Source organism: Musca domestica, unplaced genomic scaffold, assembly GCF_030504385.1.
Source record: "Musca domestica strain aabys unplaced genomic scaffold, Musca_domestica.polishedcontigs.V.1.1 3, whole genome shotgun sequence".
In the NCBI taxonomy this organism is placed as follows: domain Eukaryota; kingdom Metazoa; phylum Arthropoda; class Insecta; order Diptera; family Muscidae; genus Musca; species Musca domestica.
The window spans coordinates 10,095,601-10,118,847 of NW_026712299.1; the positions used below are offsets into that span (position 1 = coordinate 10,095,601).

General features: G+C 35.9%; 1 protein-coding gene across 3 annotated transcripts in view; it reads right to left on the minus strand.

The window, feature by feature from the left end:
- LOC101901176 (protein turtle) overlaps positions 1 to 23,247 on the minus strand; it is a 379,534-nt gene that overhangs the window by 192,003 nt on the left and 164,284 nt on the right. For all 3 annotated transcript variants that reach the window (XM_059124789.1, XM_059124788.1, XM_059124790.1), the window contains one exon: positions 3,672 to 3,793. In XM_059124789.1, coding sequence (XP_058980772.1) covers positions 3,672 to 3,793 — 122 coding nt within the window. The remainder of the gene's footprint in view (positions 1 to 3,671; positions 3,794 to 23,247) is intronic.

A 23,247-nucleotide genomic window follows, 5' to 3' on the forward strand; every position in this document is an offset into this window, starting at 1 on the left:
TATTACGCATGTGAGGGACTTTAACACCAAATCGGATAAAACATATAAGCTATAGGTATAACTATTCTAAACTGCCAAAATTCGGTCCATTTGGGCCAATATTTGCCATTTGGTGCACAATAAACCTGATATCGGATAAATATTTGGGAGCTATATCTAAATCTGATCCCATCTCGATAAAATTTGACAAAATTTTTTTGGTATCAAATATCATTCGTGTGGAGTGCATATTACGAATGTGAGGGACTAAACCCCAAATTGGATAAAACATATATATGGGAGCTATAGCTATATCTGAACCGATATTTTCCAAAATTTTAAGTACTTGTTTCTATTATGAATTCAGTCGAAACCGCGAAAATGTAGTCCATCCATTTGGTGCACAATAAACCTGATATCGGATAAAGATATATGTGGGAGTTATATCCAAATCTGATCCGATCTCGAGAAAATGTGACAGAGGCATTTTTAGCTCCATAAGTTGTCTAGTATCAAATATTATTCGGGTGGAGTGCATATTACGAATGTGAGGGACTAAACCCCACACTGGATGAAACATATATATGGGAGCTATAGCTATATCTGAACTGGTTTTCACCAAATTTTAAGTACTTGTTTCAACGATGAATTAAATCGAAAGTGCCAAAATTCAGTCCATTTGAGCTGATATTTGCCATTTGGTGCACAATAAATCTGATATCGGATAAAGAGATATGTGGGAGCTATATCCAAACCTGATCCGATCTCGATAAAATTTGACAGAGGCATTTTTGAGCCCCATAAGTAGTCTGGTATCAAATATAATTCGTGTGGAGTGCATATTACGAATGTGAGGACTAAACCCCAAATATATATCTGAACCGATTTTTTTTCCAAATTTTAAGTACTTGTTTCTATTATGAATTCAGTCGAAACAGCCAAAATTCAGTCCATTTAGGCCGATATTTGCCATTTGGTGCACAATAAATCTGATATCGGATAAAGAGATATGTGGGAGCTATATACAAATCTGATCCGATCTCGATAAAAGTTGACAGAAGCATTTTTGAGGTCCATAAATTATCTGGTATCAAATATCATTCGTGTGGAGTGCATATTACGCATGTGAGAGACTTTAACACCAAATCGGGAAAAAAACATGTATATGGTACTTGTTTCAACGATGAATTCAATCGAAAATGCCAAAATTAAGTCCATTTGAGCTGATATTAGCCATTTGGAGTACAATAAACCTGATATCGGATAAGGATATATGTCGGAGCTATATCCAAATCTGATCCGATCTCCAAAGAGGCATTTTTGAGCTCCATAAGTAGTCTGGTATCAAATATAATTCGTGTGGAGTGCATATTACGAATGTGAGGAATAAACCCCAAATATATATCTGAACAGATTTTTTTCCAAATTTTAAGTACTTGTTTCTATTATGAATTCAGTCGAAACCGCCAAGTCCATTTAGGCCGATATTTGCCATTTGGTGCACAATAAACCTGATATCGGATAAAGATATATGTGGGAGCTATATCCAAATCGGATCCGATCGCGATAAAATTTGACAGAGGCTCTACATGGTTGCCCATATTCGACGGACCTTTGGGCCCATTCCAATCGACGAGGCTTGTCCGCAGGCAACATACTTTGCGTCAATTGAATTTTGTACGGGAACAACTGCAAATCAATGCGAAAAAAAGTGGACCGAGCCATGACTGACGCTTCAAACGCGGTATGTCATTAAGCGATGTGACATCTCTGTCAAAAGTTATGGCGTTGCCAGATGGGTCCGTCGAATATGGGCAACCCTGTATGGTGAGCAATCACCGTAAAATCGGATGAAGATTTATATCGAAGCTACATAAAAATCTGAACCGATCTCGATAAAATTTGACAAGGGTTTTCTGGAGAAGTATCTGATGCCCGGTATCAAATATCATTGTTGTGGAGCGCATATTACTTTAACACCAAATCGGAAAAAAATGTATATGGGAGTCATAGCTATATCTGAACTGGTTTTCACCAAATTTTAAGTATGGGAGCTATATCCAAATGTAATCCGATCTCCATAAAATTTGACAGAGGCATTTTTGAGCTCCATAAGTAGTCTGGTATCAAATATAATTCGTGTGAAGTGCATATTACGAATGTGAGGACTAATATATATATCTGAACCGATTTTTTTTCCAAATTTTTAATACTTGTTTCTATAATGAATTCAGTCGAAACCGCCAAAATTCAGTCCATTTAGGCCGATATTTGCCATTTGGTGCACAATAAACCTGATATCGGATAAAGATATATGTGGGAGCTATATCCAAATCTGATCCGATCTCGATAAAATTTGAAAGAGGCATTTATTAGCTCTATAAATTATCTGGTATCAAATATCATTCGTAAGGGACTTAAACCCCAAATCGGAGGAAACATATATATGATAGCTATAGCTATATCTGAAACGATTTTCTCAAAAATTGATGTACTTGCTTCCAGACTAAATTCGGTCGGATGTACTAAAATGCAGGTCATTTGGACAGATATTGGCCATTTGGTGCACAGTTAACCCATAATCGACTGAAGATGGGAGCTATGGGAGCTATATTTAAAGTTTCACCGATTCTCACCAATTTCAATAGGGTTCGTCCTTGGGCGAAACAAATGTTGAATGGAAAGATTCATTTTAATCAGATAATAAACGTTACCTGCATTTTGTTCAAAAAAAAAAAAAATACATGGACCGTCGAACGGACGGACTGACATGCATAAATCGACTCAGAAAGTGATTCTATGAAGAATCTCAACAGTAAATATAGGTCTATCTCGCTTCCTTCTCCATGTTACAAACAAGTGCACAAAGACATAATATCCATACCACTATGTGGTGTAGGGTATAAAAATCACAGATTGGCGCGGTTCATGTGCAGGTGGCATAATTGGACCGTACTTCTTCAAAAATACTGGGAATCGTAACTGTTAATAGTGAGCGTTATCGTTATCGAGGCGAGTTTGGTGCTTTTTATTTCATGTTCGGTACCGGCCAATTGGCCGTCTATATCGTGCGATTTAATGCTTAAAGCTTAGGTCTCTGCAACGAGCCCGCCTCAATTAATACATTAGAGGACAAAATTGACGAATATATTAGTGATCAATTAAGAAACAGTCCCGATGGATATTTTCATGAAATAATCTCCAAATATTCATCCCAAAACGTTTTTTTTTTGTCAATTTTTGGATATCACTTAAAAAAATTAATAATATGAAAAACTTATTTAAAATAGTGTTTTTCATTTGCAGTCACTTCCGTATCGTCACATAAAAATATACCCTTAATATTAACTATTGTAATTAACTAGTAACACACATGTCTCAATTAATTATGAAAATCTCTCGAAAATTTCCACCTGAAAATCCTTGGAACACAAACGTTTTCTTTTTATCTTTTTTTTTTAAATCCTGGTTACACTTCTTTCGTGGTAGGTGATGGGGGGAACGCGAGTTTTGGAAGTTGGGGTGTTATCTTATTTTTTTTTTATTTTGCTTTGTATGTTTCAAAACTATTGTTTTGTTTCGTTTTTTTTTTTTTTTTAATATATAGTTCTGTTTATGTTTTCTTGTACTGACGCTTTAACAATACTAAAAAAGAGAGTTTAGAGAAGAAATATTATCTTGTGATATCGTACCGTTTCGCTCACCTTCTTGTCCCACTGTAGGACGTACGGGACTGGATGATCATTGGGGAACTCAACGTGACAATTGAAGATGACACCTTCACCGAGTATGGCTGTGATATGGACAGCATCTTCTGCAAGAGGAAAAAGGTTGGAAGAAAAAATTGTTATAAAATGTTGGAGAATTGATATATAATGAACATATAAGAGAAGTGATAAAGAATTTTTAACATTTTTAATATAAGTTATATACATATATAAATAATGTGGCATACACCTTTAACCAGCAATATTTGGAAAACAATTATTAAAATATATATATCAACCAGAAAAAAAACATATACCTCTTTTGTAGTTCATTGTTTACTAGCTTAACAATTTTTATATATTTAATTATTTTCCAGAATATCAGGTCGTACCTATCTGATCTGGTATTTTTACCTTAAAGCTATTGAAGAAAAAAAAAACGTTCATATCCATTGGTTTTTATACCCTACACCACATAGTTGTATAGGTATTATGACTTTGTGCATCTGTTTGTAACATGGATAAGAAAGCGAGATAGACGCATAGTTCCTTTTGATGATCTGCAGAGAATCATATTCTGAGTCGATTTATGCATCTCAGTCCGTCTGTATTTTTGTAACCAAAATGAAGGTCATTTATTGTCCGATTGAGATGAAAATTTCCAAACAATATTTGTTTTGGCCCAAAGACGAAGCCTATTGAAATTGGTGAAAATCGGTTCGAATTTAATTGTGCACCAAATGGCCAATATCATTTCAAATGACCTGGGTTTTGGCACATCTGAACGGATTCAGTTTAGAAGAACGAAAATCAAATTTGAAGAAAATCAGTTCAAATTTTAGTAAACATCGGTTCAGATATAGCTATAGCTCCCATATATATGTTTCACCCGATTTGGAGTTAAATTCCCACACATGCGTAATATGCACTCCACAAGAAAGATATTTAATACCCGACATCAGACACTGCTCGAAAATACCTATGCCAAATTTTATTGATATCTGTTCAGATTTTTATATAGCTTCTATATACAGAGTAAGATAAAAAAAACTGCAACAAAATCAAAAGCCATAATTTTTACATTTTTTTTTTTTAAATTGAATTGAATGAAAGCAAAAAATGTCGGAAATAGCATCAAATTTTAAAATAAGTTTCCATTTGTTCGATTTGGTCACCTTTGGCACGAATTATAGCCTTAAAACGGCCAATGAAACCGTCACACGCTGCCCGAATGTTGCTCTGCGATATTTTGGCCCATTCCCGGCGAAGCGCTTGCATGAGGTGATCGACACTTTGGATTTTTTTAGTGCCAACCTTGCTTTCCAAAATACTCCAGACACAATAGTCCAACGGATTGGTATTCGGAGATTTTGGTGGCCATTGAGAGCTGGAAATGAAGCGAGGAACCTCATTTTATAACCATTCTTGGTTGGCGCGTGCTGAGTGCGATGGTGCTGAATCCTGTTGGAATGTCCAAGGCCTGCGGCCAAAATGTTTGCGTGCTCAAGGCTTTAAAACACCCTCCAGAATATCTTCGCAATAATATTCGGCATTTATTCTGATGCCATGGTCGATTAATACGAGCGGAGAGCGACTATCGGCTGTTATGGCGGCCCACACCATCGCCTTGGCCGGCGCTTGAGTTCTGGTGGCCAATCGAAGGTGCACATTTTCAGCTGACCTCTTTGGCCAACGAATGTTTTCTCATCTGAGAAAGCCAAATTCGACAGTTAATCACTTTCGGCTCATTTTACAATACTTGCCGAATGAGATAGTCGTGAGATAAACATATCACAATATTCCATATTTATCTCACGAGCCTTTTTTCGGACACTGCGACGCAGGTCATGATCAGACGATCAAGTTGCTTCTTTACTTTTCGAACCATTTCTGCTGATGTTGCTGTTCTTCTTTGACGTCGGGCTACGCTACCAGTATCACGGTAACGAGCGATGGTACGAGACACAAGAGATTTATTCTCAGTTAAATGCTGGAGTGCTCTAACGATAGCCACTTGTGGTTTTCCAGCCAAATATAAAGAAACCGCACTATCTCACTTGAATTCCAATTACGAATAACTTTTTTTCTGGAAAATTCTCAACAATATGCATTTGTACGCTTATAAACAATATAATGAGCTGTCACTGGAATATTTTAAACAGATGTCGGTCGAGTGGCTTGGAAATGACAGCAGTCTGAAGTTAGTCACAGTTTTTTCATCTCTCCCTGGATATTCCAGAAAATGCTTTTCTCAATAAAGAAGATGAGTTGCCTTTTCATTTCACTATTTTTTTTCTTTAATTGCAATTGACTCTGAAGAAATCCTTCGAAACACCTATCCTTGTAAACTGTGTTCTCCTGCTTAATATAAGTTTCGACTTTTTGTTAGTTCGCTGAACAATTTTTTTTTTGTTGTGTCTCCTTATGGCCACTTTAATCCTTGGGAGCAGCACACTTATGTTGCATTGGCGATGACATGTCTTGGCAGCTAAGTAGTAATTGTTGTCTGCCAATGAAAGAACATGGCTGTACGTGAAAACGGAAGTGATAACAACACGGATAGATAGAATGACAGGACATGAACTGAAATAGAAGCTATACACAAAAATCAACAGGAATATGGTCGGTCATTTAAGACGAGACGAGACATAGTCCACTTCAAGCATCAAAAACACAAACAACAACTGAAGTGGAAACTTCACAAGTTCTTTAAGAGCAAATAAGGATAAAAGTACACAAACAGTCTTGTACAGCTACATTTCATGTTTTGAGGTGTTAGGCGGTGTAAAACTTTGTCGCCGCCATCAACTGCATAAGTAATGCCATCACGTATATTGGTGTGTGTGTGGGTATGTGCTATATGCCAATGATGGTCGAGTGTCATCAACACAACCCCCGGCAAAGAAATGTGTCATCCCCCATTCCGGTTAAGTGTAAACTTCTTTGTAAACTTTTCGAAAATCGTAAAAAAGAAAGAAGCAAGAAATTATCGTATGTTACATGTCACGTCACGTCACGTCACCGTGTCGTTGAAATCTTCTAACGCATTTGCAGTTTTTGATACAAGTCCTGTTTGCATTTTATCCTGATGTATTAAATGTCACATTTGACAGTTGTGGTTCGTTGTGGGGAATATTTTTAGTGTTGTTACGTTCAACTTTGTCGGGTATTGGCATTAAGAAGTCTGTGTAGAATTTTACTTCCGCAATGGATGGTATTAAAAGAAATGGATAATTTAATTTTAATTGAAGTTTAAGTTATAAGATGGGCAAGACTTAAACTGAGGGAAATAAGCCGATTTTAGAAATATTGCAGTAAAACAATTTTTCTCCACATAAAAACGCTCCACCTTCACTTAATCGTCAGTATCGGTAGGTATCTATATATTGTATATGAACCTCAACTTGGGCCTATATGGAATTATGTTTATGTTTTATCAGTGGAAATCATTTTATTTGACATGCGGAAGCACGGACAAAAATTGTCAGGCAGATTATCTTAGTATCATATCGTACACATTTTTTTGTTACAAAATTCAAGAGCTCCAACATTTTGAAAAAAAAAAAAAAACAGTAAAGAAAGTCTTAAAGTCAGGCGGGGCCGACTTTATGATACCCTACACCACTTTGCTAATTTAGTAGAGCTCCACACAACAATTAAACGTTTTTATGGGAGAATTCAATCATACACGCTATGATAATTATAAATTAAAGTTAAAAGGACTAAATATGCCGAAGCATATTTAAAGATTTCAAATAATAGATAAAGATATATATGGGAGCTATATCCAAATCTGAACCGATCTCGATAAAATTTGGCAAAGATATTTCTGAGCTGTATTTGATATATTTCCCTGAATATCGTTGTTACGGAGTGCATATTACGGTTGTGGGTAACAAATATAACAAATCGGATGAATAATATATATGGAAGCTATAGCTATATCTGAACCGATCTTCACCAAATTTGTCACACTAGCTTCTACACTCAATTCGGTCGTAAGTGCCAAATTCCATTCCATTTGGACAAATATTAGACGTTTGGTGTACAATAAAAGTAAATCGGACGAAGTTATATATGGGAGCTATATCCACATCTGAACCGATCTCGATAAAATTTAGCAAATGTATTTCTGAGCTGTATTTGATATACTTCCCCAAATATTGTTGTTGCAGAGTGCATATTACGGCGGCGGTGGACAAAAATAACAAATCGGAAGAACAATATATATGGGAGCTATAGCTATATCTGAACCGATTTCTATCAAATTTGGGATCCATATTTTCAGGCCTAATTTGGGTGTATATGCAAAATTCCATAAAATTCGGGCTGATATTACACGTTTGGTGCACAATAAAAGGCAAATCGGACGAAGATATATATGGGAGCTATATCTAATTTTTGACCGATTATATCCAATTTCAATAGGGTTCGTCCTTGGGCCAAACAAAAGATCTTTGCAAAATTTCATCTGGATCGGTCAATATATGCGACCTGTACTTTGTTTACAAAAACACATGGACAGACGGATGGACAGACGGACGGAGGGACGGACATGCATAAATCGACTCAGAATGTGATTCTATGCAGATCATCAAAAGGAACTATGGGTCTATCTTGTTTCCTTCTGCCTGTTACAAACAAATGCACAAAGACATAATACCCTGACCACCTTGTGGTGTAGGGTATAAAAACAAAATACATTTATTATTTGATTTTTAGATATTTAATTCGACCTTTATTATATATTGTTACAATTGTAAATTTAATAAAAAACGAGCTCGAAGGGAGCATCCGAGATGGGCAATATCGGTCCACTTCTTCGGGTAACTCCCCACAAAAGGTCGATATTTTCAAAAAATTTATTTTCTGCACAGAAAGAAAAACTATAATGTGATTTTGCTCCAACTTTGCAAATCCTAATATTTGCATCAGTGGTAGGTCAAGTACGAAAATGGACAATTTCGGTCCTGTCCATCAAATACCTCAGAGGGTCAAAATTTTGAATAATTACAACTCTTATAAAATATGATGTACTAGTCCGATTGTCGTCAAATTTCACACATCGCAGTATTTGATACGGCCACAAAGTGTCTCATCGAAGTAATGTTTTCAGACCCTAGGTATCTATGGATCAAATCCGTTTGAGGATATTTGGAGTCGATCTGGGATGCCCGTCCGTCCGTCTGACTGATTGGCTGGTGCGCACGATAATCTTCGAAGGGAGTATCCGATTTGGTCCTAACTTAGTACATCGTAATATTATTATAAATTTTAATTTGAGTTCTGAGATGGACAATATTGGACCATCCCTTCTGCTACCTCCTATACCCAAAGGTCGAAATTTCAGAAAAATATATTTTATTCATAGAAAGAGAAATCATCATTCGATTTTGCTCCACCTCTGCAAATCCTAATATTTTCATGGGTCAGATGCGAAATTCGACAACATCGGCCCAATCAATCAAATACATCCTCACTAAGGCTCAACATTTTTAAAAAGTTATAAATATAACTCCTATAAAATGTGAAATAAGAATCGAATTGTTTTCAAATTACACACATCGTAATATTTTAATCAGCTCAAGTTCTGGTGTGAAGATATTGGTCCACTGTTTCTGGTACATCCCCCCACAAAGGGTCAAATTTTTGAATATCCATGAAGCTCATAAAACACGAAATTAACATCCGGTTCCATTCAGACTTGGCACATTTCAATAATCCCATCAACACAAGATCTGCTGTAAAGATAGTAGAGATCGGATCATTCCTTCTCGTGCCTCATCCACAAAGGGTCACAATTTTCAATAATTTTGTCTTTCATAATTTTTAAAACGTATCAGCGGTTCCTTATAACTTGCTATATCTAAATATTTTCCTCAACCAGATATCTGAGATGAATATGGAATTTATAATTTCACATAAAATTGGATATAAATGTTCGATTTTCTTGTAATTTGGTCCATATAAATATTTTTATCTGTATTAGATGAAGTATGAAAATGGAATACTTCGGTGGACTATATCTGGTACCTCCCGCACATTTTAATATTTTCTAAAAATGATCTCATATACAGTGAGGGAAATAACCAAACCTGACACGTCGCAATATTTATTTAGGTCTGACAATTATGGCCCAATGGACAATATTGGTTAATTTCTTCGGAACCTACTCCAGAGAGGGTCAACAATTTGAATAATCATAACAGAAGTCAATGTCAAAATAAAGGCGAGATAAAAAAAAACTGCATCAAAGTCAAACGCAATATTTTTTATATGTTATTGAATGAAAGCAAAAAATGTCGGAAATAGCATCAAATTTAAAAATATGTTTAGATTTGTTCGAATTGGTCACCTTTGGCACGAATTATGGCTTTCAAACGGCCAATGACACCGTCACACGCTGCCCGAATTTTGCTCTGTGGTATTTTGGCCCATTCCCGGCGAGGTTCTTGCTTGGGGTGATGAACACTTTGGTATTCCTTAGTGCCAACCTGGAATTCCAAAATACTCTGGGCATAATAGTCCAACGGATTGGTATCCGGAGATTTTGGTGGCCATTGTGCGCTGGAAACGAAGCGACGAATCTCATTTTGTAACCATTCTTTGGTGGCACGCGCTGTTGGAATTTCCAAGATCTGCGGCCAAAATGTTTGCGTGTCCAAGGCTTTAATACACTCTCCAGAATATTTTCGCTATAATATTCGGCATTTATTCCGATTAATACGAGCGGAGAGTGACCACCGGCTGTTATGGCGGCCCACACCATCACCATGGGTGGCGCTTGAGTTCTGGTGGCCAACCGAAGATGCACATTTTCAGCTGACCTCTTTGGCAAGTAAGCACGATCATTTTGTTTGTTTACAAACTGCTGGACAACAAATGTTTTCTCATCGGAGAAAACCAACTTCGGCAGTTCACCACTTTCGGCCAAGCGAAGCAACTCTTTAGCTCTTTTGAGTCTATTTTCTTTCTGTTGAGGTGTAAGTTCTTGGACTTTGTGGAATTTCAATGGCTTTACCCCGAGCTCATTTTTAAATATTTACCAAATGGAATATTTGAGAGATCTTTAGAAAAACACTCAAGGTTTATTATACCCTCAGCCATATGGCTACAGAGTGTCAAAACGTGCCTAGTCGAAATAACGGTTTTAGACCCTAGGTCTCTTTGGACCAAATCCGTTTCAGAACATTTGGAGTCGATCTAGCGATGTCCGTCCGTCCGTCCGCCTGTCTGGCTGGCTGGTGCCCACGATTACTCTCAAAGGGAGTATTTGATTTGGTCCAAACTTGGTACATCGCAATATTTTTGTCAAACTTAGATCGAGTTCGGCGATGGGCAATATCGGTCCACTCCTTCTGGTACATCCCCCACAAAAGGTCGAAATTTTCAAAAAATTTATTTTTTGCACAGAAAGAGAAACGATAATCCGATTTTGCTCCAATTTTGCAAATCTTAATATTTGAGTCAGTGCTAGGTCAGGTGTGAAAATGGACAATATCGGTCCACTCCATCAAGTACCTCCCCCATAAATGGTGAAAATTTTGAATAATTACATCTCTCATAAAATGTGCTATAAGAATCCGATTGTCTTCAAATTTCACACATCCCAATATTTACATTAACCCAAGGTCTGGTGTTAAGATGGAATGTATCGGTCCACTCCTTCTGGTGCCTCCCTCACAAATGGTCGAAATTTTCGAAAAAATATATATTTTTTGCATAGAAAGAGAAACGATAATCCGATTTTGCTCCAACTTTGCTAATCCTAATATTTGCGTAAGTGCTAGGTTTGGTGGGAAAATGGACAATATCGGTCCACTCCATCAAGTACCTCATCCACAAAGGGTCAACATTTTGAATAATTAGAATTCTTATATAATGTGAAGTAAGAGTCCGATTGTCTTCAAACTTCGCACATCCTGATATTTTTATGAACCCAAGATCTGCTACTAAGATGGAATATATCGGTCCACTCCTTCTGGTAAGCATTAAGTTCTCTTTATATTTCATACAAACGAAGATTTTTACTAATACAAGATCTGTTGTGAAGATGGGATATATTGACCCTCTACTTCTGGTACCACCCCCACCATGGCTTAATATTTTGAATATCCATGAAGCTCATAAGAAGAGAAATCAACATCCGATGACGTTCCAGACTTGGGACATCTCAATATTTCCATCAACACAAGATCTGTTATAAATATGGTAGAGATCGGACCATTTCTTTTGCTACCTGCCCCACATAGGGTTCAAGATTTTGAAAAACAAAACGCTCAAAGAAAACGCCAAAGTCTCTTCAAATTTAACACATACAAACAACACAAATCTATAGTGAAGATGCTATATATGTGCGAACCCATTCCTGTGCCTCCAGGTTAAAATTTTCAATACTTTTATCTGTCATAAATTGCGAAACAACTCAACGATTCTTTACAACTTGCTATATCTAAATATATGTCTCTCATCCAGAATCCTGAGATAAATATTCGATTTTCTTATAATTTTGGCCATACCAATATTTTTATCTGTATTAGATGAGGCATGAAAACGGTACCGGACAAAGTCGACCGAAATAGACTTTGTCCGGTACCTCACGCATATATTAACATTTTCTAAAAATTATCACATATCTCATGTAAAGTGAGGGAAGTTATCAATATAGTCCAAACCTGGCACGTCACAATATGTATATCATATTTATTTAGATCCGATACGAAATTGTCTGCATTGGCCCATTCTTTCAAAACCCACTACATAGACGGTCTAGAGTTTGAAAAATCATAACAGAAGTCAAAATATTTTTAAATAATCGAACATAGGCTGAGGGCATACATCTGTCGGCAAACCGACTGATATTTTTAACTTGTTATATATAGGATATAAATATGTAGAAAACCTAAAACCTCCCACCTCCCTTCTCTGGAAGACTTAAAAATGCCTTCTATTTTTACATTACTTCTCAAATGAGTTTTATTTAAATTTAAGTTAATTTTTGGAGGAAAGACACAAGCTCTCGAAGGTCATTTGTGCAGAGATGACCCTTTGAATGTCTCCTTTTCATACAAGATTTTGGGAAAATATGACTTATGAAAGCCATGCCATTTATATAGAACGTCGCAAAAAATTTTAGAAAGTCTCTTAAAGGTCTTCATTATTTGAAAGACGTCTAAAGAGTATTTCCTTTTATATTTTATATTCTTAATTTCAATTAACCTTCCCTAATAAAAATCCCTCCATATCAATTTCCATCAACGATAACCACTGTAAAAAATAAAAACAAAGAAACAAAAACAAGTGACAGTCAACGACAAACGTGAGTGTAGTGAGTGAGTGAGTACTTGCTCATAAGTTAGTTATCCAAAGTTAGAATTAACAACAAGCTCAAGTGAACAGCGACAACACACCACAACAGTACAGTACACAAATGGCAAAAAAAAAAAAAAAAAAAAAAACAACAACAGCAACGGCAGCAGTAAACTGTACAAATCATGGACGACGACGACGACAAGTACGACGTTGTTGATGTCATTGTCATTGTCGTTAGCCATGTTGTTGTGTTGGATATCCGTTGCTCCAACAGTGCAGTGATAAAACTCTGTTGTAAGGAATCTTAGTTTCATTTCCCACTTCAATTATTGGTTGCTTTTCCTTTCTTAACGTATTTCACAAGGGGGGTGGTGACACAGGCAATGGTTGTATGTGAGAGAATTAGGTTTGAATGTTGTGTGTGTGTGTGTGCGTGTAGGTGTTAGTTAGAAAGTCAAGCATTCCCCTGTATTGGTGCATCAATTTAACTGTTGAGGCATTTACATGACATGTTGTCTATTTTTCGTTCGTTCGTTTGGTCTTTCGTTTGTTTTTTCTGATTTTTTTCTGTACTTGCAGTTGTCCTGTTAGCCTCGTGTCCTGGTATTCCCGTAGCGTTGGTATTTTTTTTTCACTCTCTCTCTCTCTCTTCATCCACGTTACTACTTGTTGTTGTTTTTGCTGTTGTTGTTGTTGTGTGCTTGAAGTGTTAACAACTCGAAACTTAGTTAAAGCATTTCGTTTCATTAGCATTGACTGAGCACTGAGCACATCGTTTCGTTGCTTGGTTTGTTACAACACGATGGTCATATGTTGTCGTCCACCCACCCACACCTCACCGAAAGGATAGTAGACAGACAGATAGATCGATGAGTGGTTGAATGGCTGGACGAATGGATGGATGGATGGATGGTTGCTTGGATGAAAAAAGTGTTTGGATGACATCATCCATATTGTATAAGTTGGAGGATTTTTCGTCGTTGGTGTCGTTGTTGTTGCTACCACTCCTCCATAACTAATGGGTCAATGAGTGTTGACAACTGGACAACATATTGTTAATTGTAAAAATGTCAATTAAAGTTAACTTTAGCTATTTTTGTTGATGTTGTTGTCGTTGTCGTTCCTGTCACTGTTGCCATAATGGGTTCTCTGTTTTTCGTCCAGTAATTAGTTTAATCACGAATATAACACATTACACTTGTAATTGAATGGATAATGTAGTGGATTTTTAGTTGGAGGTCTTTGTATGGCTATGGAGGTCTTTGTATGGCTATCATAAGTTCCGTTCCGTTCCGTTTGTAACACCTCGAAATATACATTTTATACCCCACAAAGTATATATATATTCTTGATCAGCATAAAATTCTTTGTCGATTTAGCGACCCTGTCCCTTTATGAAAATCACTCTAGCTTCCGAACGAATTGAAGCAGATATTTGTCTGTGTAGGTCCACAGCTTTGTATAGCCCCTATATAACGGTACCTTCCGATATTCAATATTTTGATGATTTTAGCGACACTATTCAATTTTTCAAATTTGGTATTAGAAGTTCGAAATGGATACTACAGTCTAAGACATAAAATTTTCTGTGCAGGTCCAAACTTTTTTCAAAATCTGTAAGAATAATAAATGCTGGTTACTTGTCCAGTATTATAAATTACATTCTTCTAGACTGGCAAATATACTTATGTATATATCTGAATCGATGTTTACTAATTTAGTGTATATTATGACTTTGAGACAGTAAAATATAAAATCGTATAAAAAAGTTATGAGAGGTATAGATATATCTGAATTGATTTGGTCCAAATTTGACTGTCAAGTAGGAACATGATCATATTGTCACAAATTCAACCCAAATCGACAAACGTTGCACGATTTGTCATATAATTTGTATTTCATAGGTTTGAAATCAGTGCGATTCATACAGAATTTTACAAATATATTTCTTGGATATACTTATATTTAATTCCAAAACCAAAAAAAAAAAAAATGTTTCTAGGCTGATTTCAGCCACATGCGCCAAAATCTATTTTACTTGATCAGATATTATTAATTTAGTGCACAATAAAGATGAAATCGGCCAAGTTATATCCAATTGGAAACGATTATTCTCAAATTCCATAGAGTATGTCCTTGATTCAAGTTTTCGTTTCAATCAAGCAATTTGTCTGTAAGGAGCCTCCATTGGCGATTACCAGGAGCCTCCATTGGCGACATGAAGGAGCCTCCATTGGAGACATGAAGGAGCCTCCATTGGCGACTACCAGGAGCCTCCATTGGCGACATGAAGGAGCCTCCATAGGCGACTTGAAGGAGCCTCCATAGGCGACTTAAAGGAGCCTCCATAGGCGACTTGAAGGAGCCTCCATAGGCGACTTGAGGGAGCCTGCATAGGCGACTACAAGAAACATCTATAGGCGACTACGTGGAACCTCCCTTGGCAAGTCATCCAGAACTTTGTAGCAATTTTCGTGTGGCCAATATTGACCATTTCTTATCTGACCTAAATCTGACTTAAATGTTACAACATGCCAGATTTGATTTTATAGGATATGTTCTCATTTTTATAAAATATTGAAATATGGGAAAGATACCATAGGAAGCGAACCGAATTATTCCAAAATGTTAAACTTTTGTGGGGAAGGTAACAGAGGGAGTTGTCCAATTAATTCCATATTCAGATTAGATTTCTGGTTGAGAAAAATACAGTTTTGAAAAGAATCGCTGACATGTGTTGCAAGTTATGCGAGGTATATAAATATTGAGAATTTTCTCCCTTTGTGGGGGAGATGTGCCTGAAGGATATTTAAAGGACATATATTCCATATCCATACCAGATATTGTTTTAGAAGAACTATTGGGATGTGTGAAACTTTGGGAGAATTCTATGCTTAAATCACATTTTGTGGTCGTTTTGGTTATTCAAAATTGAGACCCTTTGTGCGGGAGGTACAAGATGGAGTGGACCGATAACTACCATATTCTCAACAAATCTTGTATTCATAGAAATATAGAGATGTGTCGAGTTTGAAAGAATCGGATTCTAATTTCGCGTTTTACGAACTTCATGCCTATTTAAAATTTTGAGGGAGGTTCCAGAAGAAGTGGACGGATGTATCCAAATTTCACACAATATCTTCTGCCAATACGAATATTGGATATGTGAGATTTGAGGAAAATCAGACTTTTGTTTCACATATTATAACAGTTGTAATTAATAAAAAATTTGACCCTTTGTGATGGAGGTACTTGATGGAGTGGCCGCTGTTATTTATCTGACCTAGCGCTAATGTAAATATTCTGATTTTCAAAGTTTGAAATAGAAATAGAATGATCATTTCATGTTTTACAAGGTAAATTATTTTCTGTGAAAATGTTGACCTTTTGTCTGAGAGGTACCAGAAAGAGTGGCAAGTCTCAGTACCTCAGAGAAAGACTAAGGGTCAGTAATTGAAGACCAGAAGTGAGATGTTCTTTTTAAAACTTGTATGGTATATCACTAAATTGGACATTTGTATGACATTTCACCAATCAATGGGCCTAAATTGATCTGGATAGGAACACTACAATGTATACTGATCGTTCAAACCTCATAGACCCAAGCCGAATTTCATCCATGAATTCCTAGATTTAAGATAATGTTTTTATTTTTATTTTATTTTATTTTTTTAATTCTAATCATCAACATTAAATCATACGTTTTTTCAACATTTTCTTTTAAACTCAACATTTTATTTTATTTAACGCTTTAAAAATGCAAAAATTTCAAGTAGCCACTATTACTGCTGTTTAAGAAGTGCAGAGGCGTGCACAGAGCTAAAGCGTTTAATAACCCTTGTGCCAGTTACGAGCATTAAAGACGCCTACAAAAGCTCGTCTATTCTATAAACAGTCATATTTTTTTAAAACATCACCATGTATATGTACACGATTCTCTATTGCACGAGAGGCTATGCATTGAATTTCCATTCAAATGCACATTACTATTGCAGTCAAACCAAAACAAACACACACTCACACAAATGCAAGTACACATCGTCACTGAAATTCAACGAAAATTTGTTTTTATTTTAAACAAACGACGACGACGTCTCTATGGCCTCGTATCTGTTGGTCGTCGTCAACACTCCGTTTTGTCTATCGCGAAGTGAATGTGTTGTAAATGCTTTAATGTGTGGGTGTGTGTGTGTGTCTCTCAGTAGCTGCGTGGTTTGTATGCGGTCGATTTTTTTCATTCCATTTCATTTATTTCTCATATCTTCTTATTGCATACTTTTAGGGTTTGCAGGAAAAAAGTTCACTTTTAAGCATTGCTGTGCAGAGGTGTGTGTGTGCGCCTTATTTTGCTTTAATACATTCGCTGCAAACTCGTTATCCATTCATATTTGAATGGTGTGGAAGGTAAGCTAGTGTGTGCGTGGGAATATGTTTTTTCGGATGCCCTACAATAAAATATGGATGCTACTATATGTTCCTCGTTCTACGTGACTACAACTGAATTAATATTACTTATACCCTTCAATATGTGTTGGGGTGTTATGGGTTTAATGGGTCAAAACGTTTGTAACATCTTGAAATATTAATCCTAGACCTATCAACTAGTATATTAAACTGACAGAGTTGAATAGATCTAGATATGTGTGTCCGTGGGTTTCACGAAATATTGGATGAAGTTAGAGTTAAGGGCGGAATATACACATATTCGAAGATGTTGAAACTGACCAAACACAGATATTTTTCCTGATTTTTCCAGATCAAAATTATTAAGAAATCTATTTGCAATTTTGAAGAAACCGATCAATTTGGATGATCGGTTCATATGAATTATGAATTTGATTTTTGATTTTAAGTAACCAAAGAAAGAAAATCTCTATTTCCATTATTTATTTAAAATTATTGTTTTTTTTTCCAAAATTTAGCTAAAAATCCCTGATTTTGTCGTCTGTGAAGAGAAGGTCTTCTGGAGACAGAAAAATTTTGAAAGGTATTCTATGGAGATAACGCCTTTATTAAATATATTAGGTAAATGAGACTCTTGCAAGGTATTTTTGGTAGATATCTATTTACCTGGCATTTAAAGGTCTCATCTATTGACAGAAAGGTATCCAGAATTCCATTAAAAGATATATTTTGAAAAATAAAGCCTTGCAAAGTTTCCTTAAGATATAATTCCTGGAAAAGCTCTTCTGTAAATAAAAGTCTTTTAGATAAATGTGGATGGGTCAAAATCTTTTTTGGGAAAAAAAGTCTGCTATGTATGCCTTTAAACACCTTTGCAAGGTTATCTATGGAAATCATTTCTTAAAAAGTCTTCTAAGAGAAAACATGGTTTCTATAAATATATGACTTTTACAATGTCTTCCGAAAAGGAAATTTTTATAGGAGTATCGCCTATTGATAGGAAGCCTCCTCAAGGTCTTCTAAAGAGAAAAGTCTTTGACAAATCTTTGTCTGTGGAAAGGTTTTCTAGACTGGAAAGTCGCATACAAGTTCTAGAAGGTCTTCAATGTTTTCTAGAAAGGAAAGGCCCATAAAAGGTATTTTTGTTAAACGATTTTCTGAGATTGACGAGGTATTTTAAAGGTTTACATGGCCTTTTTATGGTCTTGTATGCAAGAGAAGTTCTTTGCTAAGTATTTTAAAGATGGAGACACTGTTTTTACAATATATTCTTTGGGATAATACTTCAAATCTTTTTTGGGAAAAAAGTCTTCTATGGAAAGTACCTTTAAACACTTTTAGAAGGTTCTCTAGGTAGATCAGTTCTTAAAAATCTTCTTAGAATCTTTTTATAGACCGAGACATTTAAATACAGATATAACATGGTTTCTATAAATATATGACTTTTACAATGTTTTCCGAAAAGGAAAGTTCTATAGAAGTATCGCATATTGAGAGGAAGCCTCCTCAAGGTCTTCTAAAGAGAAAAGTCTTTGAAAAGTCGTCTATGAAAAGACGTTCTTTCAAGGTTTCCTAGGTGCATACAAGTTCTTGGAGGTATTCAATGTTTTCTAGAAAGGAAAGGCCCATACAAGATATTTTTGTTAAAAGATTTTCTGAGATTGACAAGGTATTTTAAAGGTTTGCATGGGCTTTTTAAGGACTTATATGAAAGATAAGTTTCTTGGTAAGTATTTTACAGATGGAGAGACTGCCTTTCCAATTTTTTTGGGAAAAAAACTTCAAGAATGTCCTGGCTTTAATTCTGGGTCAAAATCTCCTATAATACTTAAATTTTCAGGATAAACGTCAAAGGAAAAATATTTAAGATCAGATTTCATTTTGAGTTTCTAAACAAGAGAAATGTTTAAACTTAAAATGTACTATAAATAATCAATTGTTAACAAAGTTAGCACTTTTTCGAAATCTTATAATTTTAATGACCAATAGTCTATCGGGGGGTGAAAGTTCCAAGTGTATTATGGAACCGCAGCCCAATCTTTTTAGGACCTTGATATCGCCTTTGGGTATGCTACAAAGGAACTCTACTATTTGACTATATTTCGCCTATTTATACTCTACTCCACAAGTTGGTCAGGGTATTATGTCTTTGTGCATTTGTTTGTAACAGGCAAAAGGAAACGAGATAGATCCGTAGTTCCTTTTGATGATCTGCATAGAATCACATTCTGAGTCCATTTATCCATGTCCGTCCGTCTGTCCATGTATTTTTGTGAACAAAGTACAGTTCGCATTTATTACCCGATCCAGAAAAAAATTTGCACAAATCATGCACAACCTTTTATTGTGCACCAAACGTATAATATCAGTCCGAATAGTATGGAATTTTGCACATACAACCAAATTAGGCCTGAAAAGAAGTATGCCAAATTTGATCGAAATCGGTTCAGATATACCTATAGCTCCAATATATATTGTTCATCCGATTTGTTATTATAGTCCTCCGCAGCCGTAATATGCACTCTGTAACAAAAATATTTGGGGAAATATATCAAATACAGTTCAGAAATATCTTTGCTAAATTTTATCCAGTTCGGTTCGGATTTGGATATATCTCCCATATATAACTTCGTCCGATGTATCTTTTATTGTGCACCAAACGTCTAATATTTGTCCAAATGGGATGAAATTTGGCACTAACGACCGAATTGAATCTAGTATGGCAAATTTGGTGAAGATCGTTTCAGATAATGCTATAGCTCCCATATATATTTTTCATCCGATTTGTTACATTTGTTACCCACAGCCATAATATGCACTCAGGGAAATATATGAAATACAGCTCAGAAATATATTTGCCAAAATTTATCAAGATCGGTTCAGATGTGGATATAGCTCCCATATATATCAAATGGGCAATACAAGTCCGAATTTAAAAGATACAAATGCTGCGGCATATTTAGTCTTTTGAACTTTAAATTATAGTTATAATCATAGCGTGTATGATTGAATTCTTCCATAAAAACTGTTAATTGTTATGTGGAGCTCTACGAAGTTAGCAAAGTGCATCATAAAATCGGCCTCGTCCGACTTTAAGCCTTTTTTACTAGTTAAATATAGAGTTTAGCACTAGAGCATAAAAATTCTTCAATGAGAAAATAACAGATTAGTAGAGAACCTCGTATTCGCCTAGGCCAACTATTTCCAACCTTTACTTATGTCATAGAATTTTTATTTCACATTCAATTTCTCGACATAATGCTGTAATTGTATGCGTTAAAAGTAGACATAAGTTATCATAATGAACTTTTTTAAGTGCTTGCAAAAGACTTATTGTGGCTGTGGCAGCCCTGCACTCTCGCTTTATTTGTATTTGTATTTTTGGTCTAGGAGAGGAGAAGGAACAGCACGGAATTCCATGACGGTTTTGTTTCTCTCACACATATATAGCTGCATGTGTGTGTGTGTGGGAGGAAGATATAATTTTTTTCTCTTTCACAAAGATTTATGCGTACTTATAGAAAATATATATACGACACATTAAATAGTAATGTAATGGTGTTTATTATATTTAAACATAAAACAGATAGAATTAAGGGCTATATATCAGGAATAAAGGCCATGCCAGTAATGAGAAGTTGTTCTGCGAATTGGGAATATAGGTTGTCATATGAGAACTTTTTTCATTTCAATTGCAATTGAAGAATGACAGAAATTGGAATTTAGGGCGCGATATAAGATAGAATTAAATATAAAAAAAAATATTCATGGCAGAGCAGATACCAAAAAACAAAAGAAAAAAAAAAAAAAACTTAAAATGTATCAGTCGGTTTTGCCAATAGATGTATACCCTCAGCCAATGTTCGATTATTCAAATATATTTTGACTTCTGTTATGATTATTCAAATTATTAAAAATTATTAAAAATTATTAAAAATTATTAAATTATTAAACGAATTATGTCCTTCAAACGGCCAAACGCCACACGCTGGCCGAATGTTGCTCTGCGTAATTTTGGCCCATTCCCGGCGAAGCGCTTGCTTGATTTGATCGACACTTTGGTATTTTTTAGTGCCAATCTTGCTTTCCAAAATACTCCAGACACAATAGTCCAACGGATTTGGTGGCCAGTGTGCGCTTCAAAGCGAGGAACCTCATTCTGTAACAATTCTTTTGTGGCGTGTAATGAGTGCGATGGTGCTGAGTCCTGTTGGAATGACCAAGGTCTGCGGCCAAAATGTTTGAGTGCCCAAGGCTTTAATACACCCTCCAGAATATTTTTTAATATTTAATTTTAATAATATTCTTTATTTATTCTGGTGTCACGGTCGATTAATATGAGCGGAGAGCGATCATCGGCTGTTATGGCGGCCCACGCCATCACCATGGCCGGCGCTTGAGTTCTGGTGGCCAACCGAAGGTGCACATTTTCTGCTGACCTCTTTGGCATGTAAACACGATCATTTTGTTTGTTTACAAGCTGCTGGATGACGAATGTTTTCTCATCGGAGAGAACCAAATTCGGCAGTTCACCACTTTCGGCCATGCGAAGCAACTCATTAGCTCTTTTGAGTCTATTTTCTTTATGTTGTGGTGTAAGTTCTTGCACTTTTTGGAATTTTAATGGCTTTACCCTGAACTAATTTTTGAGTATTTGCCGAATGGAATATTGCGATATGTTCAGCTCACGAGCCATTTTTTCGGGCACTGCGACGCGAGTTTCGATCAAGTCGCTTCTTTACTTTTCGAACCATTTCTGCTGATGTTGCTGTTTTCTTCCGTCCATTTCCTTGACGTCGGGCTACGCTACCTAGCATCACGGTAACGAGCGATGGTACGAGACACAAAAGATTTATTCACATTCAAATGCTGGAGTGCTCTAACGATAGCCACTTGTGGTTTTCCAGCCAAATATAATGAAATCACACTATCACGCTTGAATTCCATCACGAATAACTTTTTTTTCTAGAAAATTCTCACCAAAACGCTTGTAGCCAATATAATGAGCTGTCACTGGATTAATTTTAACTTCTGTCGGACAAGTGGCTTGTGAATGGCAGCAGTCTGAAGTTGGCTGCAGTTTTTTTCATCTCACCTTGTAAATAATTTAATTTGTGAAATATGAAGAGAATCGGATGCATATTTCGGAGTTTGTGATCGTTTTGGTTATTCAAAACTTTGACCCTTTGTGGGGGAGGTATCAGAAGTAGTGGGCCTATCTCTATCATCTTTATAACAGATATTGTGTTGATAGAACTATCGAGATGTGCCAAGTCCAAATTGAATCGAATTTTAATTTCGCGTTTTATGAGCATCATGGATATTCAGAATTTTGACCCTTTGTGGGGGAGGTACCAGAAGGAGTCCACCGATATATTCCATCTTCACCATTCCATCTTCCATTGTGATGTGACGTTTAATAGGAGTTATAATTATTCAAATTTTTGACTCTTTGTGGGGAAGGTACTTGGTGCAGTGGACCGTCATAGTCCGTATTTGCACCTGACCTAGCACTAATGTAAATGTTGGGATTTGCGAAGTTGGAGCAAAATCGAATTATCTTTTCTCTTGCGGTGCAGTAAAATATATATTTTTTTTTAAATTTCGACCTATTGTGGGGAGGTACTAGAAGGGGTAGACCGATATATTCTATCTTAACACCAAATTTTGTGTTAATAAAAATATTGGGATGTGTGAAATTTGAAGAGATTCCGACGTTTTATAGGAGTTATAATTATTCAAATTGTTGATCTATTGTGGGGGAGATACCAGAAGAAGTGGGTCGATATTTCCCATCTTCGAACTTGATCTAAATATGACAATAATATTACGATGTAGTAAATTT